Genomic DNA, 25,025 nt, shown 5'->3' with positions numbered 1-25,025 from the left:
TTTGAAATAGTCTTTGCAGCCCAGGCCGGCCTCAAACTCACAGCAATCCTCCTGCGTCAGCCTCCCAAGTGCTGGGATTACAGGTATGCAGTACCACGCCCAGCTCGGTTTTAAGGGTTAGACTTTAATTTGTTATTTTTTCCCAACAGATGAAAATTCATTCTCCTTCCCCTCATAAACAAGTTCCATCCAAGTGCAATGACTACTTTTTTAACTACTTCACTCTTGGAGTGGTAAGTTGTGGTGCCTTAGAGAAGCATTTCCTTTCCACCAGGATAGGGGAGCACACCTGTGTGACTGTAACTGTGCCTGGGAATTGGGGAACCTAGCCTCTGGTGGCTTTGCTTGGTGGTGTTTCCCCCACAGTAGATATTTCCTTCCACCAAAAATGCCAAGAAACACTAGGTTCCTTGGTCCCTGCTATCCTTAGAGGATTGGCCCAGAAACATTGCTACAGCCCTGTACCATGAACTTAAGGCATGGATGGAGATGGTGCTTAACACCATGCTGCCATTAGTGCTTAACAGTCCAGCTGATGGGTAGGATGCGTATATGAGAAATGGTTGTCTTAACCAGTATACAGCAAAAAGTACCTCAGGGCGGGGCTAGCCTGGACCATAGGTCTTCTGTGTTAGCTTTGAGGCTTCTATGGTCTGATGTCCTGAGTCAGGAAAGAGTAGATTCTAGAAAGCAGAGACTGGGTTTTCCTATCTGGGAGAGACCAAACACAACCAAGAGCTTTTGGGGAGCTGCTGTGGAGTCATAAATGGGGTAGGATGGATGGCAGGAGGGACTCAGTTACACCTTGACTCCCCAAATTCAAGGGCCACTGGTGATAGGCAGCAGTTAAGATGGCAAGAATGGACAGCTTTAGTGGGATTTTATTGGCAACTGAAATGGGGATGGATTTAGAGGTAACCCTAGGATTCCAGGTCTGAGCAGCTAGCAGAGGCTGGGAAGGTGTCAGTGTCAGGAGGATGTGTTCAATGGATAGCTTCAAATCCAAGTCTGAGTCCTGAGAAGTCAGGTGGAACTTGAGTTCCAGCAGTTACCAATTTCCATAAAGAGTGTAATGGAAGCCAGGAGGATCTGGTAGGTCATGACATTCAGAAAGTTAGAAAGGTCCCTGCCCTGCCTCAGGAACTCTGCATATTTTTGCATCTCTGTTTTCTATTCTAGGACATCCTCTTTGATGCAAATACACACAAAGTGAAGAAGTTTGTTCTACATACCAATTATCCTGGGCATTATAATTTTAACATGTGAGTACAGCATACACCCTAACCCCTAACCCTGTACCTCTGAGAAGTGTGCTTTGGACTGAAAACCTCAAGGAAAAAGAACTTATGGCTTTGAGTATTCACTAATTTATCTCTATCTCTGAATTTTTTTTTTTTAATGCTTTACCACTGTTATGGCCTCTACCTAAATTCTTGCTGTTTCATGGGAAATGAAGCTTTACTGATTGCCTGCTATATTTCTGCTACAATGTCTAATGCTTTACATTTCTCTGTTGGTACCCATTTACAAATAGGTAAATCAGATCAGAAGCCTTGATACGTTGTCCAAGGGGATAGGCTCCTTAGACTGCAGGACCATACCCTTTTCTGTTTGAGTTCAGTGCCTAAATCTGACCTCCCCCAGTGAATGCTGGGTCATGGGCACAGAGCCAGGACTTCTGGCAAGTGTGTATGATTTTAATATTTCTGAGGTGCAGGGTTGAGATATGGAAGTGGTCAGGACTTACAGGAGATCCATCCTTAACTTTCCTCTGCCTTCTTTCTAGTTACCACCGCTGTGAGTTCAAGATCCCACTAGCCATAAAGAAAGGTGAGTAGGGAGTGCCCTCAGGGTAAGGAAGCAGTTTTGGAATCATTTTCCACTCAGAGAAGGGAGAAATATCAAAAAAAAGAAGCTGGTAGTGGTTAGGTTAGTGGAGCCTTTGCCCAGTTGCTTCTGTCCATAGGCTCAGCTGTTCTGGAAGTAGCCCCTTTTTCTGGGGATTGGATTTTTCTTGGCCTGGGGGCCTTCACAGCCTTTGTGCATGACCAAGAATAGGAATGATTCGCCTCTTGGGGGGGAGTATTTATTATCTACAGGTGGTCATTCAGTACCCCCAACCCATCATTGGTCCCCTCCACCCACTGCCAGTTTGTATAGCTCACACCTGACTGCCCGCCTTTCACTCCTCCATCTCTTACCCACTAGAGCTCTAAAACAGCCTGATTATGTTCCCTGCACACTCCAATCCCAGTACAAAGAGTGGCTGAGTCTGAATTTGCCCAGGGCTGGGGCCCAGGGGGTTGGCCATCTACCAGCCTGCTCACTGTGTCCTCTTTTCAGAAAATGAAGATGGTCAGACAGAAACTTGCACAACCTATAGCAAGGTGAGCTCGTATTTTCCTACCTGACAGCCAGAGAATGAGATGGGCATGAGCCTGCCTCCATTTTGGGGCCATGTTCTCTGAGCCAGCCACTAGGCACCAGGTGTGTTTAGGTCTCTGCTAACCCCTGCAGTCCCCTGTCCTTCTTGCAGTGGGACAATATCCATGAGCTCTTGGGCCACCCTGTGGAGAAGCCTGTCATCCTGCATAGGTAAGTGGGCAGTTGTTATTTCTGACTCCCCATGCTGCTTTTTGAAGCCCGGAAAGCTCAGGAAAGCTCACCAATATATTGCTTAGAAATGACAGAAGCTCCTGTCATTTGCCAAAACATACTTCTTGGCCTACCCTACACATTAAGACTAGACCAACTGTTCTACATGTTGATCTGTAACAGATAAATTGCCCTTGGTATATCCTCCCTCCCCCTACTTCCTTCTTACCCTTAGCTATTCAGAAAGGGAAGCAGTCTTGACTGAATCACCTAGTAAATCAAAGCTGCTACCTGCAGACCTAATCCTGGCTGTCTTGAGGCTCTCTCTCACTTGAAAGGGGCCTCCTGACTTCTCACCACTCCCATTCAGATCCACAGTGACTTTCTGTGCCATGTTAGACTAGCATAGGATTCTGAGTTGGGTGAGGTCACCCTGAACCCAGGACCATGAGGGCTGTGTTGTAAAGTTATACACTAGCAATCATGTGAGACTACTGGCCAGTAGCCCATATCCCAAAAGGGACTGGAGGCTCCTCTGGCTTTGCCTTTTGCCTGCCCCTCTAATTCTGGCTTCTGTGGCCTCAGGTCCTCATCCCCAAACAACACCAACCCATTTGGCTCCACATTCTGCTTTGGTCTTCAGCGGATGATCTTTGAGGTAAGTCCTGGAGTCTCTAAAAATAAGCCACTGAGGGGTTGGTGGTTATTGCAGGGTTTTGGCAAGTTATTTCAGGAATTGGGAAGGGCCTAACTTTAAAGCTGGGCAAATTAATCCCTCCCCAGCAATCTTGTCTGCATACTTAACCTCCCCACACTTAACAGGAAAATCTGGGGAGACAGGTGTGGTGGCATATACCTCTAATCCCAGCACTTGGGAGACTGAGGCAGCAGGGTCACCATGTGTTCAAGGCCAACCTGGCCTACATAGTGAGTTCAAGGCCAGCCTGAACTACAGAGTGAGACCAAAAAAAAAGAAAATCTGGGGTCATGGGAGCTGAAGCAATCTATATTCATCAAGATGAGAGATAACAGGGATCTCATATTTGTATCTGAAAATGGATATAACAGGGAAGGGGGACCTCAGGATAAATGGGGCAGAGCCTGGGCATATTGGGGGCCTTTGTGAACCATGTAACTAAAAGTACTGTGGGTAAGTGGCTCTTGAGGCCTTGATGACTTGGGAGAACAATGGGTAGCCCCTATTTTCCATCCGGATGCCACACCTTCAGCAAGCCCTTAGCAGTTCCAGAAGAACTAAGCAAATGCATGTGGTAAGGCTGTGTATTCCATAAGAACAGGTGCACCTTTGGGCAGAGTTCCCCACTAGTGTGAAGTAGGAAAGCTTGAGGGGCTCAGGAATCCCAGGCCTTGTGTGTAGGTACCTCATGAGCACAACCTCTAGGCTCACTCAACCCTCTAGTTCATAAGAGCCACCTACATCTTTTCTACCCCTCCCCCTTGACCCATTGTCCTCTTCTTATACCAGATCATGCAGAACAACCACATTGCCTCTGTGACCCTGTATGGCCCCCCCAGGCCTGGTACCCACCTGAGAACAGCAGAGCTCCCCTAGGGACATCACCACCTGTGCCCCTCTGCCCATGGAACTGTGGGTGACATCCTGCTCAGTGGGTCTCTGTGCCACCCTGTGGTTTTCTTGGACACCTTGCCAGTGTGGAAGGGCTGTTGGAATGTTCAGAGGTAGGCTCAGGCTGGGTGCTCTGCCATGGGACAAGGGGCCCAGATATTCCTCTGTCTATCCTAAGCCTGCTGCTGCTGCGAGCAGGGAACACAGACTGCAAAGAGAAGCACAAACTTTGAGTCTTGATACCTAGACCTAGGCATTCTGGACTAACACAGAAGAAGGCAAGACGTGTCAACCCCTGTCCCACATGCACTGGGAAAACTTGGGGCCCTTTCTGTGGCTGATACAGGCATCCAGGATGAGGACAAAGGCCTGCCTTTGGCTCCACATTGCCACGTGACCCTTGAGGCAAGCAGGTAGTATGTCCATAGTACTCGGTTGCAATATTTGCACTACATCTACTTTAGTTACTTGAGCTGGCTATGGTCAAGGTGGCCCATTGCCCTTCCCTATTCCTTTTGTGCATGCTCCCTGCCAGGCCCAGGAGGCGCACCCACCTGGTGAAACACAGTTTTCTACCATCCAGGTATGTGCCCAGGCCTGGTTTCTACTGCTCTGGAGCCAGCTTTCAAGGCTGCCTTGCTGGTAGGGCTTTATGTTTCCATTCTGTTTGCCTCTTTTATTTAATGCCAAAGTTTTAGCCAAAGACATCTTCCTTTTGTTGTATTTTAGCATTCTGTTCTGCACTGTGGGCCAGCTCCCTGCCCCAGCCCTGGCCACCGTCCCCTGGCTGGGCCTTTTATGGCTCGTGGCCCCTGGGGATTCAAGGAATGCTGGGCTGCTTGATCTCTTCATAGGTCTTGCTAATGGAAAGTAGCATATATGTGCTTTAAAATATTAATCCTTTTGAAAAGAATTGAGAAGAGAAATGTATACTTTTATCCCATTTTTAATATTTTGGTCTAGCAACTTGTGATACATAGATGACAATTTTGTGAGTTTTTCAAATGTGTGTACAGATTTTTGTAAATATGACTCTTTTGTAATTAACTCATGTACAGCCTTGTTCTGTATAGTTCATGATGAATGTGCAAGGGACCTGCCCCAGGTGCTTGCCTGTATGGTTCCTGCACCTACAGCCAGGCTTATGTGGCACGCCCGTGACTTTGTGACTGAGTGTCTTCCCATTTTGACCACAGTCTGGCCAGAGACCCTGCATATCTCATTGTCAGGGGTAGCCAGGACTGTTCCCATCCTCTTGGAAAGGGGAACCTTCCTTATCCCTTGCCCACATTCTCTCTCCAATAAAGCACCTGTGCTCTCAGCAGCAGCCAGCCATGTGCTGTTGTTGGGATGTTTGTACTAAAATAAGTGTGGAGGTGTTGGTTTTTTTAAGAGGGTAGTTGAAGAATGTGGGAAAATTTTATAATGGAAGAGTTTTAGAAGCGTTCCCAGGGGGTGGGGTAGGACACTGACATAACTGTGGGTGGAGGGGAGTAAAGAGTTAGGACCATGACACAGTTGTCCCTGTGACTCTGTCCCCGGTCTTCCAGTCAGTCCTGGGCCCTGGAAGGGTTGTCTCCAAGAAAGATCTCAGGAAAGATTTAAAGACAGAGATAAGACTTAGAATTCAGTTTGGAGGTGCAGGTGAGAAGCACAATGTCTACTTTAAGATTGGGCTGTGGCATAATGCCTGCCAAGTCTATGTTGGCTGTGAGGCCTGGTCTTAAAGAGGATGAGCCCCGCTGCATGTGTCTTCATCATCTGAGGGTTTGAAACCAAGCTCCCACCAAAATATACACCTATTTGCTACTAGGAAAACTAAATATATCTACTAGTGTAAGGCGTGCTGGGCAAGACTGGTCTTCTAACCCCCCAGCCCTGGCTATCTTAGTGGGGCCACCATGACATTGGTTCTAGACCTGCTTCTGATAGTGTGGGCCACCAGGAGCCAAGCTCAGTGTTCTTTAGGATCCTGAGGCAGACACCCAGTAGTCTGGGCAAGGGCTGCATACACAATAGTATCCTAGTGGGGAACCCTTTTAAAAAGCTCCATTCTGGGGCTGGGTGACAGAAGTCAGCCACCGATTAGTAGTTAAGAGCCCCATTGGAAGGGGCCTGCAGCAACGGGCTGTGGATGTGCGCAGACCGGCCCATATGGCCCGTGCAGCAGGCGCCACATAAGCCAAATGTCAGAAGCAGAGAGCCCGTGCACTACAACCAGTTCACGGTAGAAACAAGGGTCGAAGGTGTGCAGGTGAGGCGCGGCTGAGGGCTGGGAGATGCCAAAGGTGCGGAAAGCTGGGTGAGGCTCCGGTGTAAGCCGAAGGCGCTGCAGACACATTCCCAGAAAGACGTCGTCGATGGGAAAGAGCTCAACCTGCTTGCATGCACTGGACAGGCGGCGCAGCGTAGCTCCCGAAAGAACAAAGCCACCGCCGCCTGCGTAGGCTGGATAGGCAGGCAGGCCGTATACAGCCTCGGGGATGTAGTACTTGCTACCTCGCGCGCGGATTGGTCGTGCCTGCACAATCACATCACCCGCAAGCAAGTCCTGCGCTGGATCCCGCGGGGCCAAGAACTCCAGCAGATTCCCTACATGCACAAAGACATCAGCATCGCCCTTAAAAACAAAGTGCACATCAGGGCAAAAGGCTGAGGCCCAGGCCAGAAAGTGTATCTCTTTGAGCGTTAGGTTGAAAAAGGTGTCGTCGAAGGCCCAGAGCAGAATGTCCGCGTAGGCACGGCTCTCAGCATGCAGTAGGGCTCGCCAGTGCCCCTGCATGTCCGCCCCCTTTGCATCTGCCCCTTCGGTGCCTGCGGCCCTGGGCACGCCCAGCAAGAACACGCGGCGCACAAGCGCACCCTGCACGCGACCCTCAGAGCCCCATGTTTGGCGCACAGCTTGGCGCCGCTCAAAGTCAGCAGCCACAGACTTGACAGCAATGAGCAGGTCGGGTCGGCCGCCAGGTGCGCCATCGCCACGACACTTGTGTGGCTGGTTAATGAGCAGGGGAAAGCGCCGCAGGTCCTTGGCGTGCAAGTAGCTGCGGAAGTCAAAAGGGCCCGGAGGCGTAGGGGGTGCGGGCGTGTCCTCTTCATAGGCGGGTGGGGCTGTGCCGGCTGGTACCTGAAATATGCGGGGCCTTAGCGTTGTCCTCCTTGCCCCTCGCCCGTGCTCTCGGGGCGCTCTTGAAATTGGGGCCGGGCCATCGTGCTGCGCATAGAGTAGGAGGGCGAGGGCGGTGCCGAGAAGCAGCGTGAGCAACGCGTCCCCGCGTAGGCGCAGCCTCCTCATGTCCGTGTGGACAGCACCGTCCCTCCCTTCGAAGGGTCGCAGGCAGGGCCTCCGGAGGTGGTAGAGTGAGGGGCAGTCGGCAGGGACTCCCAGCCCTGCCCTCCCGGAGAGGAGGGGGCAAAAGGCCACGCCCCAGGGGCCTCCAGTTACTAGACGTTCATCCCTCTCCGGGTCCTACGCACTGCTGTGATGAGCGGGCTAGGGGGATGAGAAGCTCCCCCTTTGTACCCAACTCCCACCTAATCCAGGATGAGGCCCCAAAGCCCGGCAGGGAGAAGTGGAACCTCGGTCCTACTCCTTCCCGCACTGAGGCTGAATCCGTTCCTTATACCTTTACCGTCCCGCTCGCAGCCTGGGTCCCTGGGATCCCGACACTCAAGCAAGGCCCTCAGGAGCGGCGCGACACCCTGACGCTGGGGCCTCTAGGGCTCAGCACAGGGTCCCAAGGGCGGCCATAGACGGGGCCTGAGCCAAATGCTGCGTTGGCAGGAAGGGGGGCCCGGGGGGGGGGGGAGGCGTGCCACGTGACCCTCCAGCTGTGCGCGCAAGACCTCTGGAGCTCAGCTCCGCCCCATGCCGACCAGGAGAACCAATTCCAAGTAGGGACTAATTAATTCCTGAGAGGATGCTTCACCAGAGGGCTGTGGATGAGGAAGACCAGGTCATGGTGCTGTCTGACTCCACAAATTCACCTTTTTTGATGCTTGGAAGTATCCTGTCTGTGGATACCCTTCACTGCTGTCTCTAAGGAGATAGGGTGGGGCCTGGGCTGCCAGGAGCCCATGAGCTGACTGGTCCCAAATCCCTGGGGCAGAGGGTCTTAAGTGTCTACCTGGCCACTATCCTGGGTAATTCTTCAGAGTGCCTCTCCTCAGCAGCCCTGGTCCCAAGCCATAAACTGCCCCTGGAACAAATGACTGCCTCTTACTCCTGGCTCATCATACCAAATACTCTCTCTCTCTCTGTCTCTCTCTGTCTCTCTCTGTCTCTCTCTCTCCCTCTCTCCCTCTCTCTCCCCCCTCCCCCATCTCTCTCTCTCACACACGCACACGCACACGCACATGCACACAGATGCATGCATGAACAAGCAAGACAATCCAATTCTTAAAACAACCCTGCCAGCAACTCTCATTTCTTGTCCCCAGGTGGGAAAACTGCTTCTCAGGGAGTTAAATGATTGTCAGAAAGTACTGTGCAGCCCTGAGGTCTTCCAGAATTCAGTCCAGGACTCTTCCCTCTCTGCTTCCTTGCCCCTCATCTGTCCCCTGCGATACAGAACCAGGGACCCAGATCCTTTTGAGTCTCCTAATCCCCAGTATTGCCTCCTGCAGGTAGAAAGGACCATGCCTGTGACAATGAAGTCTGGCTCAACCTGGACTTGGGGAGGCTTCTTGCAATCACACAGGCAAAGGTTTGAGCTGTGACCCAAGTGGGCAGAGAGACCCTGGGGATGGAGCACCCAGTCCCTGCCTAGCTCTGCTGCTGGCTCACAGCTCTGTCTTCCTGAATTCAAGGTCCCCTTGGCCCATGTGATAGAGACTGGAGTAGACACCACATTCTATAATCTGAGAACAGGCTGCTAAAAAGTGGTGCTACCCAGCACCGTCCTCTTTCCAGGGGCTGTCATTCCAAGCCTTGCATTTCCCATTTACAGACCAGTAAGTCCTCTGGCTTTCTCCACTGCCTCCTGTGGTATAGCTCTGAACCAAAGGGTGCTCCTCAATCTCGACAGATAGGCAGCCTCCATTACATCATTGGGTATGCCCTGGCTTCCAAATCTCCTGGTTTTCCTTCCTCTTTGGGCAGCTCTTTTTCTAGTAGATGTCTTTTGGGACCTACCTCTGGGCCATCCCACCCACTGCCACCTATCCATTCATGAATCTTTAGCCTGACTCATCTCTTAAACTCAGAACTATATAGCCAGTGTCCCTTACACACCCTCCCTGGATGCCCTGCAGGATCATCATTCCCTGGGGACAGAGCAAACACCTCCCCCAGGTTCTCTCTCAGGGTCACCAAGCTGTTATCATTTTTTCCTAAACAGCTCTTGGTGTTCAGTCTCTTTCTACCTCTGCAGCCACTGTCCCAGCCTTGTCTTCCTCCATCCTCACCAAGCTCCCAGTCTTAATTCCCCAAACCCTTCAAAGCCTTCTCACTGGCCTTGTAAAATACCAACTGTAAAATGGCTCGTCAGACTCCATGTCATCCCTCACCCAGGGGTCATTCAGTAACTTACCCCACCCTACCCCATCCAGCCACTCTAAACTTGTACTTTTGTTGGTTTTGTTTTGTTTTTGGTCTTTCTCTTTTTGAGACAGGGTTTTGCTATACAGTTCAGGCCAGGTCACTTTGTAGCCCAGGCTGCAACAATCCTCCTGCCTCAGCCTCCCAAGGGCTGGGATTACAAGCATGCCATGATGCCTGACCTAAATTTGTACTTCTGACACTCTCCCCACTACGCCCCACTCCCACTTATGTATTCCTGAAGCCTAACCCAGACTGGAATAGCTTCCACAACTCACTGTGTGCAAAAGTGTCACACTTTATTACCACTTCCAGCTGTGAGCTGGGGGTAGAAAGGATTCATGTGTCTTGCTCACCAGTTTTTGCAGCACGAGGGTTGATACCTAGGACATGGAAATTCCAGGTGGTTCATTTTTCTATGAATGAAGAGGTGAGGGCCAGCCAGAAAGGAAGACATCCACACTGTCTCCATCAAAGACTCTGGGGCAGAATCACCATGGTGCACCCTGCAGGCTCCGAGGTGTTTGTCTGATGCATTGGGAAGCCAGTCAGCTTCACCACCAGCTGCTCAGTGAAGTGGAGCTGTTAAGTGTGGTCTCAGAGTCCCTTGGATGGAAGCGGGAGGCATCAGCAGTTATCAGTAGCAGTAGATGGAACCCTAGATCCATCCAGGTGCTCCAAACCCTGGCTGGACTCCTGGCTGACTGCACTTCCTTGGCACCCGGCCTAGGCCAGGCCACTGTTGGGATCCGCCAGGCCCAGCAGGTCTTCTGCCAGACTGGTGAGCTCGTTCTCCTCGAGGGCCTCCACCAGGCGCTGTAACGTGGCACGGCGACCCTCCGCCTGCACGAAGCGCCGCAGCAGCTGGAAGGCCTGCTCATACAGCCCCTCGCGCTCGTATTCATAGGCCAGTGAGTCGAGAGCAGGGTCCCGCAGTGCCCGACAACCACGCTGCAGGGAGCGCCCCACCCTGCGCCATTTGAGGCCCACTGAGCGTGCGAAGGTCTGTTGGTCCTGCAGGTTCAGCGGCCGGTTCACTGCAGAGGGAGTGGACAGGCGGGTGGGCATAGGGCACCCCAGAGCCGGTACCCACCCATGCCCACCCGGCCCAACTTGGGGGCCCTGCCTCTGCACTTGCACCTCACCTATGGATTGACCTCGGAACAGAAAGGTCTGGCCAGCCGACGGCAGTGACTTCTCCTCCAATGGAGAGGGGGCCAGGGACTGCGAAGGGGCTGGAGTGACCCCCGCGTTGCCACCCTGGCCCGCCGAGCCCAACATCAGATTGCTGAGCGCATCCTCCAGCTCAATGAGTTCCTCATCCCGGAGCCGGTCCGGCTGGGGGAGGGAGTGCGCGGTCAGTGGGGCTCTTGACGGCGAATCCCCGCCCTATCCCATCCTGACCCCAGCCGGCTGCACCTTCTGGGCTAAGATGGTTTGCACACAGCGCTCCTCATCAGTCAGCCAAGCATCCAGTTGCTCAGCCCCAGCGCGCAGCTCCAGCTGCAGCCTCAGAGAGGGCTGGACCAGAGCCGCCGCCAAGCACCTCTGCAGCGCGGCACGCAGCGCCCCCTCACGGTAGGCGCGGAGGAAACGACCACAAGTCTGGCGCCCGCAGAAACGCAGCTGTATGATCAGCTGCTGGTCACTTCTGTGGATCTTCAGTATCTGTAGCACATCGGGACTCTGGGAGCTCTCTGCAGAGGCGAGCAGTCAGGCGCCAGGCGGTCCCTTAGCGGGGCCGTTCTCCAAGCAGCCGAAGGAAAGGTGAAGCCTGTGATCAACTGAACCCCTGTCCCCATCCTCTGGCTGGGGTGCAGAATTACCAAAAGTCCCAGGTGGGAGATAAAATTGGGATGCAAAGAGCAACAACCCAGAAAGCAGGCCAGAATGTACTAGAGAGGGTGTAACCTAGTCTCATCTCTAAAACCTCACATGAGGGTGAGCCAAAAGGAGGGCCTTTTCAACACAGAAAAGGGACCCTTGCCCTGCCTGGGCCACCAAGCTGTCTGAGAAGGATAAGGGGAGGGGTGTGAGGTCTCAGGTCTTCAGCCTCCACCTAGTGAGGTTCCTGCTCCCCTGGAAGGAGAGGGATCCTCGTCGCTGAGGTTGAAGTAGAATCCCCCCAACCGGCTTCAGCCTTCTTTGGCCTCTGCCCTGAGGTGGGTAAGAGGGACCTAGAACAGTAGGTCCTAGGGAGAGGTCTCAGGCAAGGAATGCTGCAGTGAGAGAGGAAAAGAGGAGGGAAAAATGTGCAATTAGTAGAAAGGAGTGAGTTGGATGGTCAGGAGGGTGGGCGAGAGGGTGCACAGAGCAGGGAGACATTAGTGCAGAAATAGGTAGATCATACCTAGACGCAGGTACACATATCTGCTCGAGAACATGCATGTAGTAAGCAGAGAAGGCTGACCCTACTCCCAGGGCTCTTCCTCCCCTATCCAGCCCCAGGCCCCAATTACTTCCCACTCCCAATCTTTTCCCAACTGAAAAGATAGAGCCTCAGCCCCAGCTCTGTCCATACCGCAAGCCACGCACCTGCCAATGCAGTCCGCAGAGCCCTGTATACTGCCACTTTCTTCTGGGGGTGCGCGTAGGCATCTGACAGGACCACCTTGTCTAGTGAGGACTCCAAAAACAGGTATGCACTGCCCACCCACTCTTCATGCCCATTTGACCCAGCTGCCATCTTGCGTCTTGGACCTACAGACAGGAATCCAGGTCACTCCCAGACTTGGAGACAACTGTCCAGTTCCATGTGGCCCACCTATTCCCCACAGCAACCCCAGTCAGCTTGCACACTTGGGGCAGGAGTTCACCATCTCACAGGCAGCCCTTTTTGCCTCTAGCTCTACATGAAGCCCTGTCCAGCCCTGCCCAGACTTGCAGTGAGGATTATTCTTCCACTGACTTCCAGCAAAAGCCCATAGTTGTCCAGTGGACTGGCACATGCCTATAATCTCAGCTGTCGTCAAGAAGCCGAGGCAGAATGATGGCAAGTTTAAGGCCAGCCCAGGCAACTTGATGAGAGCTTGTTTTAAAATAAAAAAATAAAAAGGGCTAGAGAGATAGCTCAGTGGTACAGTACTTGCCTAGTTGTTTGGGGCTTTTGTTTGTTTGTTTATTCTTTTTTTTTTTTTTTTTTTTTTTTTGGTACCAGGAATCGAACTCAGGAACTTGCACTTTCCAGGCAGGCGCTTGTTCTGCTAAGCTATATCCCTGGCCCTGTTTGTTTGTTTTTGCCTAGAATTTTTAAGTCTGGGCAATCCCCAGTTTACTAGGTTTAATCCCCACTACTGAGAGAGAAAAAAAAGTCCAGGGTCATAGTGGCAGAAGAGCAGAGAAAAACCCTGCAGGGAAAAGAGAGAGCCTCTGTCTCCTCCTCAAGCCAAAGATGACAGCAGATATCATTCTGAATGTTGCCCATGCCCAAACCCAACTAGACCCTGGCCTTACCTTCTGCCTGAACTTGAGACCCAGGACCTCTGCAGGTCTACAACCCCACCCTGAGAATCCTTCGTCTGCATTCCCATTATACCTTTTGGCTTTGCTTTTTTTTTTTTTTTTTTTTTAGGAAAAAACTTGTAGTTTATTCCTACATAGACTGCCGCCACTAACCCTAGACCTCTGTGAACTCCTCTCTTCCCTCTTCTTCTCTGTAAGCTTATTGGGAATGCTAATCCTACCTGCTAGAGGCTGGTGATTTAGCTCAGCGACACAGCGCCTGCCTGGCAAGTGCAAGGTCATGAGTTTGATACCTGGTACAGGCGAAAAAAAAATCCTACTCCCGAGCTCCATGTCAGGGTATGTGACGCAGGCTTGGCCAGTATACATTTTCTGCTCACCATTCTGCATGGATTAGTTCAGGCCCCCATATAGGGCTCAAGCTGGACCAATCAGAATCAAGCATGGTGCTCAGCTGTATTAATAGCATTAATTTCCCTTCCCTTGGGGCTGAATGAGAAGGAAGTGGTAAATCTCCTTTGATACTGCTTGGGAAGAGCCTGGCTGAGAATGAAACTGATACTGAGGGAAACAGAGCCAAGAGATGGAGAGGTACACTCCTAATCACACTGACCCCAGGTGTACCTGTCTCTGAAACCACTGAACCCCTAATTGTTCAGTTATGTGAGCTAAACCATTCCACTTTGATATAAAGCCCTTGGAATTGGGCTCTTGTGTTTTCCAACTCAAATTGTTCTATTTATAGATTCCCTTGTTCCCTATCCAGATAGAGTCAAGGCTCCTTGGTGCTAGTATCTTCTCCATCCATCTGTCAAAAACCTGACCCTAAGTGCTGGGTGTGATGACGCATGCTTATAATCCCAGCACTTGGAAGGCTGGGGCAGGAGGATCGCTTCAAGTTCCAAGCCAGGCTGGGCTACAAAATGAATTCAAGGCCACCCCAAACTTCACAGTGAGACCCTTTCTCAAAAAGGCAAAAACCAAAACAAAACACCCTGACCCTAGAGCAGGAGCCACAATTCCCAATCAGGGACTCGCCTCATTGACCCTGTTATCGCCCCCTGAGGAGGCAAGTGGGGAAACTGTCCTGCCTCTTCTTATCTGCCTCCCTTGAGGCAACACATCCCCCTTTTCCCAGAAAACCCCACCTCCTGCTACCAGTCATTTTCCTTTACTTTCTGGTTTTAGCATTTGCAGTGGTGAAGTAGGAGGGCTGCTGAGCCCTTGCTCTGGGTGGGGCAGGTGGGGTAGCCTCCGCTGGCTGCAGGGCTGCCAGGAGGAGCCAGGAGCAGGAGCCTGGACATACTGAGAAGGAAGTAAGGATCTTGAGCTTGAAACAGAAACTACATTTCAGCTCTGCCCCCAATTCCTAACCTATGTGCCCAAGCAGGACTGTGTCACCCACCCTGGCAGGAGAAATGACATCTGGCGAGGGCCCTACCATGGCTCTGAGCACAGGGGACACACCTTGAAGCGTCACTTCCCCGCTAATCTCTTCATAGAAAATGTATTAATTGTTTTGGGCTTACCTAAAACAACAGAAAATTAACCGCTAATTTTTAAATTAACAGAATACTAGTACTGTGTTTATCTTTGGGCAGGATGGGAGGGGATTTGGAGTGATTTTTAATTTTCTTTGTATTTAGCAATAGTTTATACTTTATGTAAAATAGAAACATTTCCTTTGTACTAAAAAAAAGTCTCTTGTTAAAAACAAAACAAGGGCCGGGGATTTAGCTCAGTGGCATAAGTGCCTGCCTGGCAAGCACAAGGTCCTGAGTTTGATTCCCAGTACCAAAAAAAAACAAAAACAAAAAAACCCCCAACAAGTATGGAAGTGTGCTGTCTTGGCCCTACTTGTCACCTGGAGTCTCAAGAAGAGCCAATCAAGAAGACAAGTAAGAAGCCCAGGAAAAGTGGCATGGGGGAGCCTGGAAATGTCTCTTCTTTCACATCTTCCTAGCCCCCCAACTTGGAAGTTCTGGTGGTTGTGGTGGATGTGGTCTCAGCCCAAAGAGTGGAGGTAGGCACTGAAGGAACCAGAGTCTGACCATCAGGTCTTCCACGTGGGTACCAGAAACCTGGAGAGGGGAGATGTCTCACCAAGTACCCACCCTGGGCTGGAGGTCGAGAGGTCGGTTAACAAGGTAAAGAAGCAATGGGGCTGGGAAGCTCTTCTCTGCCACTGTCCATTTTGGAATCATTCCTGTGTGGCCTTCCACAGAAAACTCTTCCTTGGGAAGCCCCGAGCCCCACCCACCGGGAATCCACCCCTCCTCAGACAGGGCTGAGGCTTCCAGGCTGAGTTGCTAGGATAACAAGCAAACGTTAATGTGGACACTTGGGTACCAAACTAAGAACTGCCACCAGAAGACTGCCAGGCACGACGCCCCATTAACACAGGACAGGCAGCCTCACTTCTGGTGGGGTGAGCGGGATGGCCCGTAGGCGTGGCCCGAGGACTGGAAGCCAGCAACTCGATGCAACCAGCCGGAGTACCCCCTACTCTACTGCGCTACTTTGGACCTCGCGAGGGGAACTTCCCAGGCTCCCGCTAGCGCACCCTCACGCTGGGTTTTTCGCACGTGCCTGCACTGGGAGGAGAAAGGGGTCTCGATCACAGACCCAGTCCCTTCTCAACACCCTCTCACTTGTATGGCCCACCAGCCCTCCCAAAGCTCTAAGCTGGCACAAGGAACCAGCAAGGATCAAGGTCCGTACCTCTCCTCCTCCTACGGAAACAGCTCAATAGGCCGCCGCCACCAGCTGGCCACGGCACCGCCTGGTGACAACTACACGGTGCTTACGCTCGGGAGCCAGAATATACCTCTGCTCCTGCTGCACCCAGGAGCCCACCTTCCCTCCCTCTGAACTAACCTGGCCACCTCCGCCGAGCCTGGGTTCCCAGGCCCGCCAGGGTCCGCTCCACCAAGCCGCTTCCGGGTGTGCGCCGAGGCGCTGGGGCGGTGCCCCAGGCCGAGCCGCCCCGTCCGCCCCCACGTCCCGCCTTCCAGGCTCCCGGCGGCTCCACCCGCCCGGCTGTCCTCCGTGGCTAATCCCCTGCCTCTGAGCGGAGCCCACCCGGCCCGCCCGCTGAGCAGGTAAGATGTCGACGCCTCAAGTTAGCAGGAAGAACTGCTGGCGGGTGGTAACTTCGGGATTTTGAAATTCTTTTAAGACCGAAGGGTCGCAGAGTGAGAGCTGCCGGACTTCCGTCCTTTCGAGGTGGATCAACTAGAGGGCGCCACCTGGGGATCAGAATTTTCTCGTGGCCTCAGAGGATCCGGTTAGATAATATCACCTCTGCTAATCCCTGGTACTCAAACCGGGTGCCACTCCCAAGAACAAGACTGGCAGAGGGTATCCGAAACCCCCAGGGTACATATGGCGCAAATTCCAGGAGAGACCGATAGCCGGGAGGATATGGGAAAATAAACTGGGAAGTGGTGTGAAATGTACAAAAGCTTCATGCACTTTAAAACAAAAAGCGGACAAACAGTTCCCAACAACTTCATCCTTCCTGTAAAAGCTGGGAACGGGTGAATGTGCTGAATTTCTGCCCAGCAGGAGCCAGGGCTGCTCAAGGGGCAGGGCTTGACCTTGAACTACAGCCTCTCAAAAGCCGGAGCTGTCAGGCATCGAACCCCAAGCAGTGAAGGATCCTCCCGTCTCTGGGTGGAGCCAGATGAGACGCGCGCGCGCGCGCGCGCGCACACACACACACACACACACACACATGATACACACTCACACACAGCCACACTCCGCGCTTCTGCTTCGCTTTATTAACCCTGTAGTCATCCTCTACTGGCTGGCGAGTTTGGGGAAAGGTTTCTGAAGTAGGAATTTACAGAATCACCTGGACCTTGTTCAACAAGTGAAAAATAAAGAACCGGAAAAGGAACCCTTTCATACTCAGGGCTGACTTTACAGACCTGAATGAGACCTGCTCAGTGGGTCGGGGGCCTCACGCTTGGCTGAATACTTGGTCGAAAATTCTGCTGCCACTGCTTTAAATTTTTTTTGGTGGTGTTGGGATTGTGCTTAGAGTGTACCTCTGAGCTACATCCCCAGCCCTTTGAAATTGAAATCCTTAATGTGTAAACAGGTATTCGGGCATTTTCATTTTGCAGAAGGCGTCATAAAATATAGCAGCTCGAAAACCACAAGCATTTTTACACCCACGCTCCTGAGTTCCCTTCCTGAGCCCAGGGACACCCTCTCTCTTCAGGCCTGATCTGTGGGAGCAGCGGCTGAAGCCTCAGCCACAACATGGCAGAACAACTGCCAGAAGAGGTGCTGGTGCTCATCTTTCGCCACCTGCCCCTAAGGGACCGTGCCGCTGCTGCTGAAGTCTGCAGGGCCTGGGCCACCGCTGCTACCAGCAGTGCCCTGTGGTATGACACGAACATCAGGTGAGCTGACACCTCTGCCTCCTGCCATCTACTCATCCTCCCACTTGCTCTGTGGAGCTGGGGTTTGGGGAGATTTATTAAATTCACCCAAAAGGAATTAGAGTACTAACATTTACTGATCACCTACTGTGTATGTACCAACTATTCTAACTGCTTTGCATATATTAACTCATTTAATCCTCACAAAAACCTCCTGTGGTGGCAGATAGGCTGCATTAACTCGATTGCACAGATGAGGTAGAGAGATTTCATCACTTCCCACAGGTTATTCAGCAAGTGGGTGGCAGAGTCGGAATTTGAGCCTGGCAACCCACAGGCTTCACCCCGTCTCACTTCCTTAGAGCCAGCTAGTTCCTAAAATATTACTGGCTCTCCGTGCTAGGGTTTAGAAGACTGAAGTCTTCTAAAGGGATAGGATGAGCGTTCCTTCCACCATCAGTGGCTACCATGGGACAACAGCAAGGTCCAGACAGAGAGATGGGTGCACTGGGCGCAGGCAGGCGAGAGGACAGTGGGAATCCAAGCGGAGGGATAGTAGAGGCCTCTCCTCAGGTCGCAGAGATCCCCCAATTTCTTTTCTGCACTCTAATCAAGTTGCGACTGTGAGCAGGAAGGCATGTTGCCGCCGAATCTGTACACCTGCCTGGACTACATTCACAATCTGCGGCTGGAATATGAGCCGTCGAGGAAGCTGAGTCGCCAGTCAGCTACTGAGCTGCTGACTGCCGTGGCGGACCGTGCCCCAAGGCTTCGAGGCCTGCGCCTGGAGTGCCTCGGTGAGAAACCGCTGTTTGACTCAGGCCGAGATGTCCTGGGCGCAGTGCAAGCTGTCTGCAGGAATGCCTGCAAGCTGCGCCACCTCGACCTGCGGCGCTTGCCCTTCACACTGGATGACGAGTTGGTGCTGCAGGTGGCGCGTGGCTGCCCAGAGCTCCGAAGCATTTTTTTGGACAACCATACTCTGGTGGACAGTGTGAGGCCCCGCTCAGTACTCAAGCTGCTGGAGGCCTGCCCGCATCTGCGCGCCCTCGGCCTGCACCTGGCCAGTCTATCCTCTGCCGCCCTCCAGGCGCTGGCCTCTCCAGATCGTGCACCTTTGAAGCTCCTGGCCCTTCGGTGCGCGTGCCCTGAAGACGCACGCGCATCCCCCGTGCCCGACGAATTCTGGGCGGCATTACGCTGCCGCCACCCTGAGCTGGCAGTGGAGCTAGAGCTTGAGCCTGCGATGCCAGCCGAGAGCGTGACGCGTCTCCTGCAGCCAACAATACCCGTGGCTGCGCTGCGTCTCAACCTCTCGGGTGACACCGTAGGTCCGGTGCACTTCGCTGCGCGCCACTACGCTGCAACCTTGCGCGTGCTAGAGGTGCGCGCTTCCACCTCACCCGAGCTGGATGCTGCGCTGCAGGAGCTGGCAGCGCGCTGCTCCCTCCTGCACGAGATACACTGCTTCTGCGTGGTGAGACCCTCAGTACTTGACGCCTTCCGCTCACACTGCCCGCGCCTGCGCAGCTACACGCTCAAACTGAAGCGTGAGCCACATCCCTGGCAGCCCACGCTCGTGTGGTGATTGGTCAACTCCCCACCCCCAACCTGCAGACTTGAGGTCTCTGATACGCGGGCGGGAGTTTCCTGGGTGCCCTCCAACTGCCAGCCCCTTTGGGATATCGTTTGCCTTCTGTGCCTCTCCGGGACAGAGACTGGGACCTGTAGGGTGGTGTCCGAACCAGTCCGGGGCGCTCTGAGTCCACTCGGTGCTCTCAGCCTCTGCAGATGGCAACTCTGTCGGGGTAGTAGGGGGGCTTCTCCACCACATCCCTCTGTGCACTCTGCCCCAGCCCGGCATGGAAGGAGGGTGGCCATGGGCGCTGGCCAGCCGCAGGGGTGAATGTGAAATAAACAGACCTTGCAGTATCTGCGCCGGGTCGTTGGGATTGTGTGAAATAAACAGACCTTGAGGTATCTCTGAATCCTCTGAAAGGCTGGGTCGGTTCTGAAGGGAGAGTGCTGGGAAAGAGCGGAGGCAGGAAGAGTCCTCCAAGCGGAGGCGGAAAGGATCCAGACTCCAAGGTCTGCGGTACTAAAGCGGCTCACGGGCAAGGGCGGGGCATTCCGAACCCTTGCAATGCCTGCACCCCAGCGTCCTTCCATTCCCACCCATCCTGTCTGCCCTAACCGCGGCTTCACTATGCCCATGGCTATCTCCTTCTAAGACTTTCCAAATTCACAGCAGTTTACACACGAAGATTTCTCCCAAAGAATGCAGAAGGAAATAGACTGAGAAGGATGGGACTCGAACCCAGGTCTCCCCCGGCACCCTATCTCTGCACATTTCCGATTCAGCCAGCCCTTACAGTCTGATGGCGCCTCGGCCGCTGTCCGAGCCCCGCCCCGTGGGTTCGCACGTGGCCCCCGCCTGACCCAGCGCCTGGGGGCGGAGTAGGGCGGGGCGGGCGGCAAACGCAGCACTTTCACGGTTTGGACAAGCCCGCAGCGGCCGGGCCGAGCGCTGAGCCCGGCCAGACTGCGCCATGCAGGAAGCGCCAGCCGCGCTGCCCACGGAACCAGGCCCCAGCCCCGTGCCTGCCTTCCTCGGCAAGCTATGGGCGCTGGTGGGCGACCCAGGCACCGACCACCTGATCCGCTGGAGCCCGGTGAGGGCCGGGGCCCCTCGACACCCCCAGTGGTCCCCGGGGTCCCTCCAAGTCAGTGAACATCCACGCCCACCCAGCCTGGGACTCCGCCTGGGACTGAGCTGTGGGTCCCTCGATTCTGCAGTACAGGTAGTTCACCTTCGAGGGGGTGTGCGAGCTGAGGATGAAGCGACTTCCTCTAGGGCAGGGGAAGGGTTAGGGCCTCCTTGGAGACCTAGAGCCCCAGTGATCTCCTAGGTCATTTAGTTATCACTTCACCCCATTGACCGATCAGAAAACAGGCCAGAAGGTAAGAGCTGGCTCCAGCCAAGTCAGGGTCGCATCGCAGCTCTGGCTCAGGCTCACTTTGTGGTCCGAGGTGGACCCCGGGTTGGTCTCTGCTATTCCCTTCTGAGAACCGAGTCTGGGTCGGGTAAGGACTAGGGACTCACTGGTCGCCCTGGGCTGGGCCTCAGCTGGTCCTGGCCTTCCCTTGTTCCATATCCCTATGAGCGGCAGGCTCGACCCCAGAGTGAGTGCGCGTGCCACAGCGCTGACCTGGTGGCGGGCGGGCGCCGCTCAGCTGCTCATGGACTCTGGTCTCCACCCGTACCGCGGGCGGGCGGCGTTCTCGGTAGAGCGGGACCAGCTTCCTCGTAAGCGATCAGAGCCGCTTCGCCAAGGAAGTTCTGCCCCAGTATTTCAAGCACAGCAACATGGCGAGCTTTGTGCGCCAACTCAACATGTGTGAGTCCCTCGAGCCACCGGACAGGGAGCGGGTGTGGGTGACTTAGTACCGAGGGTGGGGCTACTCAGACCCCCACGCCTCACTCCCTAGATGGTTTTCGGAAGGTGGTGAGCATCGAGCAGGGTGGCCTACTCAGGCCGGAGCGCGACCACGTCGAGTTCCAGCACCCGAGCTTCGTACGCGGCCGAGAACAGCTACTGGAGCGAGTGCGGCGCAAGGTGAGGGCAGCCTTCTAAAACTAGTAAACCCCAGTGAGGCGTTAGGACTGCCTGCCGTGCTCAAAGTGACGTAGTCCCGCTGCCACCTTCCATCCGCAGGTACCCGCGCTGCGAGGTGACGACAGTCGCTGGCGCCCAGAAGACCTGGGGCGGCTGCTGGGTGAGATGCAGGCTTTGCGGGGAGTGCAAGAGAGCACCGAGGCGCGGCTGCAGGAGCTCAGGCAGTGCGGGAGCCGGGAAGACAGGGTGGAGGGGAATCTGTTTGAGAGGATGCTGGCTGTCAGGGGGTTCTGGGGAGCCCCTTCCTCTCCTGGGCCATGGCACTTCCTTCTAGACAATTGGACCCTGTGGAACCCTAGGATGGACCGCCATGGGGTGGTCCCACGGGATGCCAACCTCCTCATCCCATGCGGGTGATGACTGAGCAAACCCTCAGAAGCTTCAGCGCCCTCCCACCCCTTCTCTCAGGCAGAATGAGATCTTATGGCGAGAGTTGGTGACACTGAGGCAGAGCCACGGTCAGCAGCACCAGATCATCGGCAAGGTGCTTCTCTCCCTCATCTTGCTCCCCCTCCCACTCGCGGGCAGCCTTCCACCCAGTCCTCAAACCCACCTGGACCTGCCTTGCTGGGGGTGGGTGGACGATGAGTATGAATTAACCCTTTGCTTTCTCTTCAGCTGATCCAGTGCCTCTTTGGGCCACTTCAGACAGGACCCAGCAGTGCAGGAACAAAGAGAAAGCTGTGAGTGAGGAAGCCAGGGACACTCACATCCACACTCCCACCCCCAGGACCCCACCCCAGAACTCCTGGCAGACACCCCTTTTTCTCCTTCCCAGGAATCCGTATTCCTTTCCCTGTACAACCACCCTCATCTAGTCTAGGGCTTTCTTCCTTATCCCCCAGCTCTACCATCTGGTACCCCCACTCCCAGAGCCTCCTGTTCCAGGACCTTACCCCAAATTCCCACCCCAGCATCCCTCCCCTTCCCCAAAGCATCCTAACAACAGAGGGCTTGAGGCCCAAACCATGCTCCCTCCCTCCCCTCTCTACCCCCAAAGGGCCCCCATCTCTGGGGGGGGGAGCCCCTTCCATTCCAGCATGTGACTGATGCCTGGCAACAGGCCTCAGCTCTGCTGACTTGGCTGCTGGGGCCTGAGGGAGGGAGGGAGGGAGGGAGAGAGGAAAGTGTAGGCTGAGAGGCACAGGACCCAAATCTGCGCCACCCCAGCCTATGCCCTGCTCATCCTACACAGGTCCCTAATGCTGGATGAAGGGAGCTTATGCCCAACACCTGCCAAATTCAACACCTGTCCCCTTCCTGGTGCCCTCCTACAGGACCCTTTCTTTATTCAGTCGGTAGGTTTTAACCCCCTCTTCCCTAGGGCACAACTAGGATTATAGGAAGCTTGTTTCTTTTCTCCATTCCCCAAAAAGATGGAAGCCAGCCTTCCTACTGCCATACTTGGCTCCCCAGCATGAACTAGCCTGCCTTCTCAAACCCTGCCCTTTAGACCTGGTGCATGTGGGTGCTGGTTGGGTTCTGGCCTCCTTTTGGCTAGAAGTCAAAGGCTGGGCCTAGCCTTTTTACTTACAGCCCTTCCCCGAGACTACCTTGGGCCTCAGCCCTCACAGGGCCAGAGGCCCCATCATCTCTGACATCCCAGAAGACTCTCCATCCCCAGAAGGGCCCAGGCCTTCTTCTAATGGTGGCAGGAGGTAAGAGGGGCAAGGACTGCCCCTGGGGAGCCTGCTAGGGGTGGGCCTAGCAGCCCAGATGACTGTGGAGGTAGGAAGAGAGGACAGTGCCAAGGTCTGGCTGAAGCTTTTCTCTGGTACAGGGAGAAGGGCCTGGCACTGCTCAAAGAAGAGCCAGCCAGTCCAGGGGGGGATGGCGAGGCCGGGCTGGCCCTGGCCCCAAACGAGTGTGACTTCTGCGTGACAGACCCCCCACCGCTGCCTGTGGCTGTGGTGAAGGCCATCCTGGAAGGGAAAGGAAGCTTCAGCCCTGAGGGCCCCAAGAGTGCCCAACAGTCTGAACCGAGAGGCCCCAGGGAGGTGCCTGACAGGTGAGCAGAGCCCTTTCTTGACAGTGAACCCTGCAGGCCTCTTTCACAGATAGATGGGCACTCATAGCCCAAGAAGCTCCCAGCCTTATCTGCCCCTTGGTGGTTGAGGGGGACATTGGACACCTGATTTCTCATAGTGTGCTCCTGTGAGCACCTGCACCAGAATTCTCTGGAAACTGGAAACTCCCAGTCAGGTCTCTCATCACCTCTGTTGTAGAAGTCAGGAATCTGCATTTTCAATGAGTTCGCTGGATTGATTATAATACACAATAGTTTTAAAACCTCTGATATTTACACAGGGAGGGGAACATAACCCAAGACCTCAGGTCCCAGCTAGGAAGAAGAGGCACTTTCTATGTGTCCCTGCTCATAGAGAGGGATGTAAATCCTGATATACCCAGGTTCCTTGAGGTGGTGGACACTGCAAGCTGAAGGATGACAACAGTTCTTCATGTACAGGGGGCCTCTGGACCTGGAGCAGGGGAACCGGAGCCCAGAAAGTCAGCTACCTCCAACTCTGCTTCGGCCTCCCCCTGAGGGGGTAGAGCCTGCAGTGCCCATGGATGTGAGTACCCCTTTGGCGGGGGCAGGAACATGAGCATGGCCATGGGATGCAATGGGATCCAGCTGGCTGTGCAGCCTGGGAGGGCACCACTGACTCAGCTTTTCCCAGGTGCTGGGCTCCAGCCTTCAAGGGCGAGAATGGTCCCTCTTGGACTTAGACATGGCACTGTCCCTGGTAAGATGGGGGTGGGGCAGGGCCATACCCTCTGGTCCTTGGCATCTCAGTGAGCCAAAGCCATGTCTAAAGATGGCCCCAGGGAACCCTCAGCTCTCCTTTTCAGCTACTGGGCTTCTCCCCAGCTGCTTCCCGGGGTTCTCCCATGCAGGTGCAGCCCTTGGTTCCCGAGAGGGGTGAGGCTGAACTGGCAGTCAAAGGGCTAAATTCTCCAAGTCCAGGTAATGTTGGTGGGGATTCAGGGGGCTGGGCAGACCTACCAAGATTGGGTGGGATGGGCAGTCTGAGCTGTGCAGAGCAATCCCCTGGATTTAGGCTGCCCTTACAGCCTTCTGAGCCACCCATCCCTTCACCTCTGAGAGTGGGAAGGTTAAGAGTAAGGGCTCATCCTGACTGAGCAGAAGTCAAACTCTGGGCTCTTCTCCCGGAAAAAAGGAGAAATGCCCTTCTGATGACAGCCCTACTCCTCCTAGGAAAGGACTCCACACTGGGGACTCCACTCCTGTTGGATGTCCAGGCAGATTTGGGAGGCCCAACCCTTGCTGTGCCAGGGGCTTTAGCCATTTACAGCACCCCTGAGAGCTGGGCCTCCTACCTGGGCCCAGGGGCCAGTCCCTCCCCCTGAGACCCACACAGCTCTGAAGCACCCTGCCTGAGGAACCATCCTGCAACAGCATATCCACTTCGGCTTCCTGATGCCCCCTGGGGGGGAGGGTGAGCGAAGCCCCCTCTACTGGCAGCCTCTCTCCTTTTACCCCACATATAAACTGCATTTTTTTCCTGTTTCTGGTCTCTATTTCTTTATCGACCAGGGAGCACAGGAGTTGCGGGGAGGAGGTCACTTTGTATTAGTAGAAGCATTCAGAGCCTAGGGCTTTAAAGGAAGAACCCCTGGAGAGTGGGAGTGCTTAGCGAGCTGACGCTAGCAGTCCTGCCTGCATTCAGCGTTGGTCCATGGTCACTGCAGTGGTGCTCCTTACACTCAGCTCCACAAAGCATATCCTCTGTAACCCTGGACAAGTC

General features: G+C 54.2%; 5 protein-coding genes across 12 annotated transcripts in view; 3 read left to right on the top strand and 2 right to left on the bottom strand.

Annotated features, from left to right (window-relative positions):
• The window catches only part of LOC102016597 (chromosome unknown open reading frame, human C16orf70), a 24,297-nt gene extending 18,749 nt beyond the window's left edge, over positions 1-5,548 (top strand). For both annotated transcript variants that reach the window (XM_005403701.1, XM_013503960.1), the window contains exons 11-17: positions 150-233; positions 1,180-1,262; positions 1,787-1,830; positions 2,344-2,387; positions 2,537-2,595; positions 3,181-3,253; positions 4,082-5,548. In XM_005403701.1, the coding sequence (XP_005403758.1) occupies positions 150-233; positions 1,180-1,262; positions 1,787-1,830; positions 2,344-2,387; positions 2,537-2,595; positions 3,181-3,253; positions 4,082-4,168 (474 nt within the window). In that variant the 3' untranslated portion in view covers positions 4,169-5,548. The remainder of the gene's footprint in view (positions 1-149; positions 234-1,179; positions 1,263-1,786; positions 1,831-2,343; positions 2,388-2,536; positions 2,596-3,180; positions 3,254-4,081) is intronic.
• On the bottom strand, positions 5,114-9,911 carry B3gnt9 (UDP-GlcNAc:betaGal beta-1,3-N-acetylglucosaminyltransferase 9). Its single transcript, XM_005403702.2, has one exon. It carries the CDS (start codon positions 7,476-7,478, stop codon positions 6,276-6,278), a length of 1,203 nt encoding a protein of 400 aa, XP_005403759.1. The 5' UTR covers positions 7,479-9,911; the 3' UTR covers positions 5,114-6,275.
• Positions 9,912-10,002: 91 nt separating this feature from the next.
• On the bottom strand, positions 10,003-16,160 carry Tradd (TNFRSF1A-associated via death domain). 3 transcript variants are annotated; one of them, XM_013503962.1, is made up of 6 exons: positions 16,062-16,127; positions 15,049-15,265; positions 12,258-12,422; positions 11,142-11,419; positions 10,868-11,060; positions 10,005-10,759 (listed from the first exon to the last, which is right to left on the bottom strand). In XM_013503962.1, the coding sequence occupies exons 3-6, from the start codon at positions 12,406-12,408 to the stop codon at positions 10,449-10,451; spliced, it is 933 nt and encodes a 310-aa protein (XP_013359416.1). In that variant the 5' UTR covers positions 12,409-12,422; positions 15,049-15,265; positions 16,062-16,127; the 3' UTR covers positions 10,005-10,448. The 3 variants fall into 3 exon arrangements, with proteins under 3 accessions (XP_013359417.1, XP_013359416.1, XP_005403749.1); XM_013503963.1 differs by lacking the exons at positions 15,049-15,265; positions 16,062-16,127 and adding an exon at positions 15,906-16,049 and having other exon boundaries at positions 10,003-10,759; XM_005403692.2 differs by lacking the exon at positions 15,049-15,265 and having other exon boundaries at positions 16,062-16,160.
• Positions 16,161-16,188: 28 nt separating this feature from the next.
• On the top strand, positions 16,189-19,558 carry Fbxl8 (F-box and leucine-rich repeat protein 8). Of its 3 annotated transcripts, none has more exons than XM_005403693.2 (3): positions 16,189-16,285; positions 17,416-17,599; positions 18,194-19,558. In XM_005403693.2, the coding sequence occupies exons 2-3, from the start codon at positions 17,457-17,459 to the stop codon at positions 19,164-19,166; spliced, it is 1,116 nt and encodes a 371-aa protein (XP_005403750.1). In that variant the 5' UTR covers positions 16,189-16,285; positions 17,416-17,456; the 3' UTR covers positions 19,167-19,558. The 3 variants fall into 3 exon arrangements, with proteins under 3 accessions (XP_005403750.1, XP_013359415.1, XP_005403751.1); XM_013503961.1 differs by having other exon boundaries at positions 16,201-16,285; positions 17,318-17,599; XM_005403694.2 differs by lacking the exon at positions 16,189-16,285 and having other exon boundaries at positions 17,511-17,599; positions 18,210-19,558.
• Positions 19,559-19,643: 85 nt separating this feature from the next.
• Hsf4 (heat shock transcription factor 4) lies at positions 19,644-24,787 on the top strand. 3 transcript variants are annotated; one of them, XM_005403696.2, is made up of 13 exons: positions 19,644-20,250; positions 20,868-20,976; positions 21,068-21,195; positions 21,295-21,419; positions 21,664-21,739; positions 21,874-21,938; positions 22,451-22,553; positions 22,792-22,913; positions 23,036-23,263; positions 23,723-23,828; positions 23,937-24,002; positions 24,154-24,223; positions 24,476-24,787. In XM_005403696.2, the coding sequence occupies exons 1-13, from the start codon at positions 20,128-20,130 to the stop codon at positions 24,625-24,627; spliced, it is 1,473 nt and encodes a 490-aa protein (XP_005403753.1). In that variant the 5' UTR covers positions 19,644-20,127; the 3' UTR covers positions 24,628-24,787. The 3 variants fall into 3 exon arrangements, with proteins under 3 accessions (XP_005403753.1, XP_005403754.1, XP_013359413.1); XM_005403697.2 differs by having other exon boundaries at positions 22,766-22,913; positions 23,140-23,263; XM_013503959.1 differs by having other exon boundaries at positions 19,644-20,379.
• The last annotated feature ends 238 nt before the right edge of the window (positions 24,788-25,025 follow it).

The sequence above is a fragment of the Chinchilla lanigera genome, unplaced genomic scaffold (genome assembly GCF_000276665.1).
Source record: "Chinchilla lanigera isolate Chin_1 unplaced genomic scaffold, ChiLan1.0 scaffold00083, whole genome shotgun sequence".
In the NCBI taxonomy this organism is placed as follows: domain Eukaryota; kingdom Metazoa; phylum Chordata; class Mammalia; order Rodentia; family Chinchillidae; genus Chinchilla; species Chinchilla lanigera.
The sequence above is the reverse complement of the archived record's forward strand: the minus strand, read 5'-3'. Positions and strand labels throughout refer to the sequence as shown.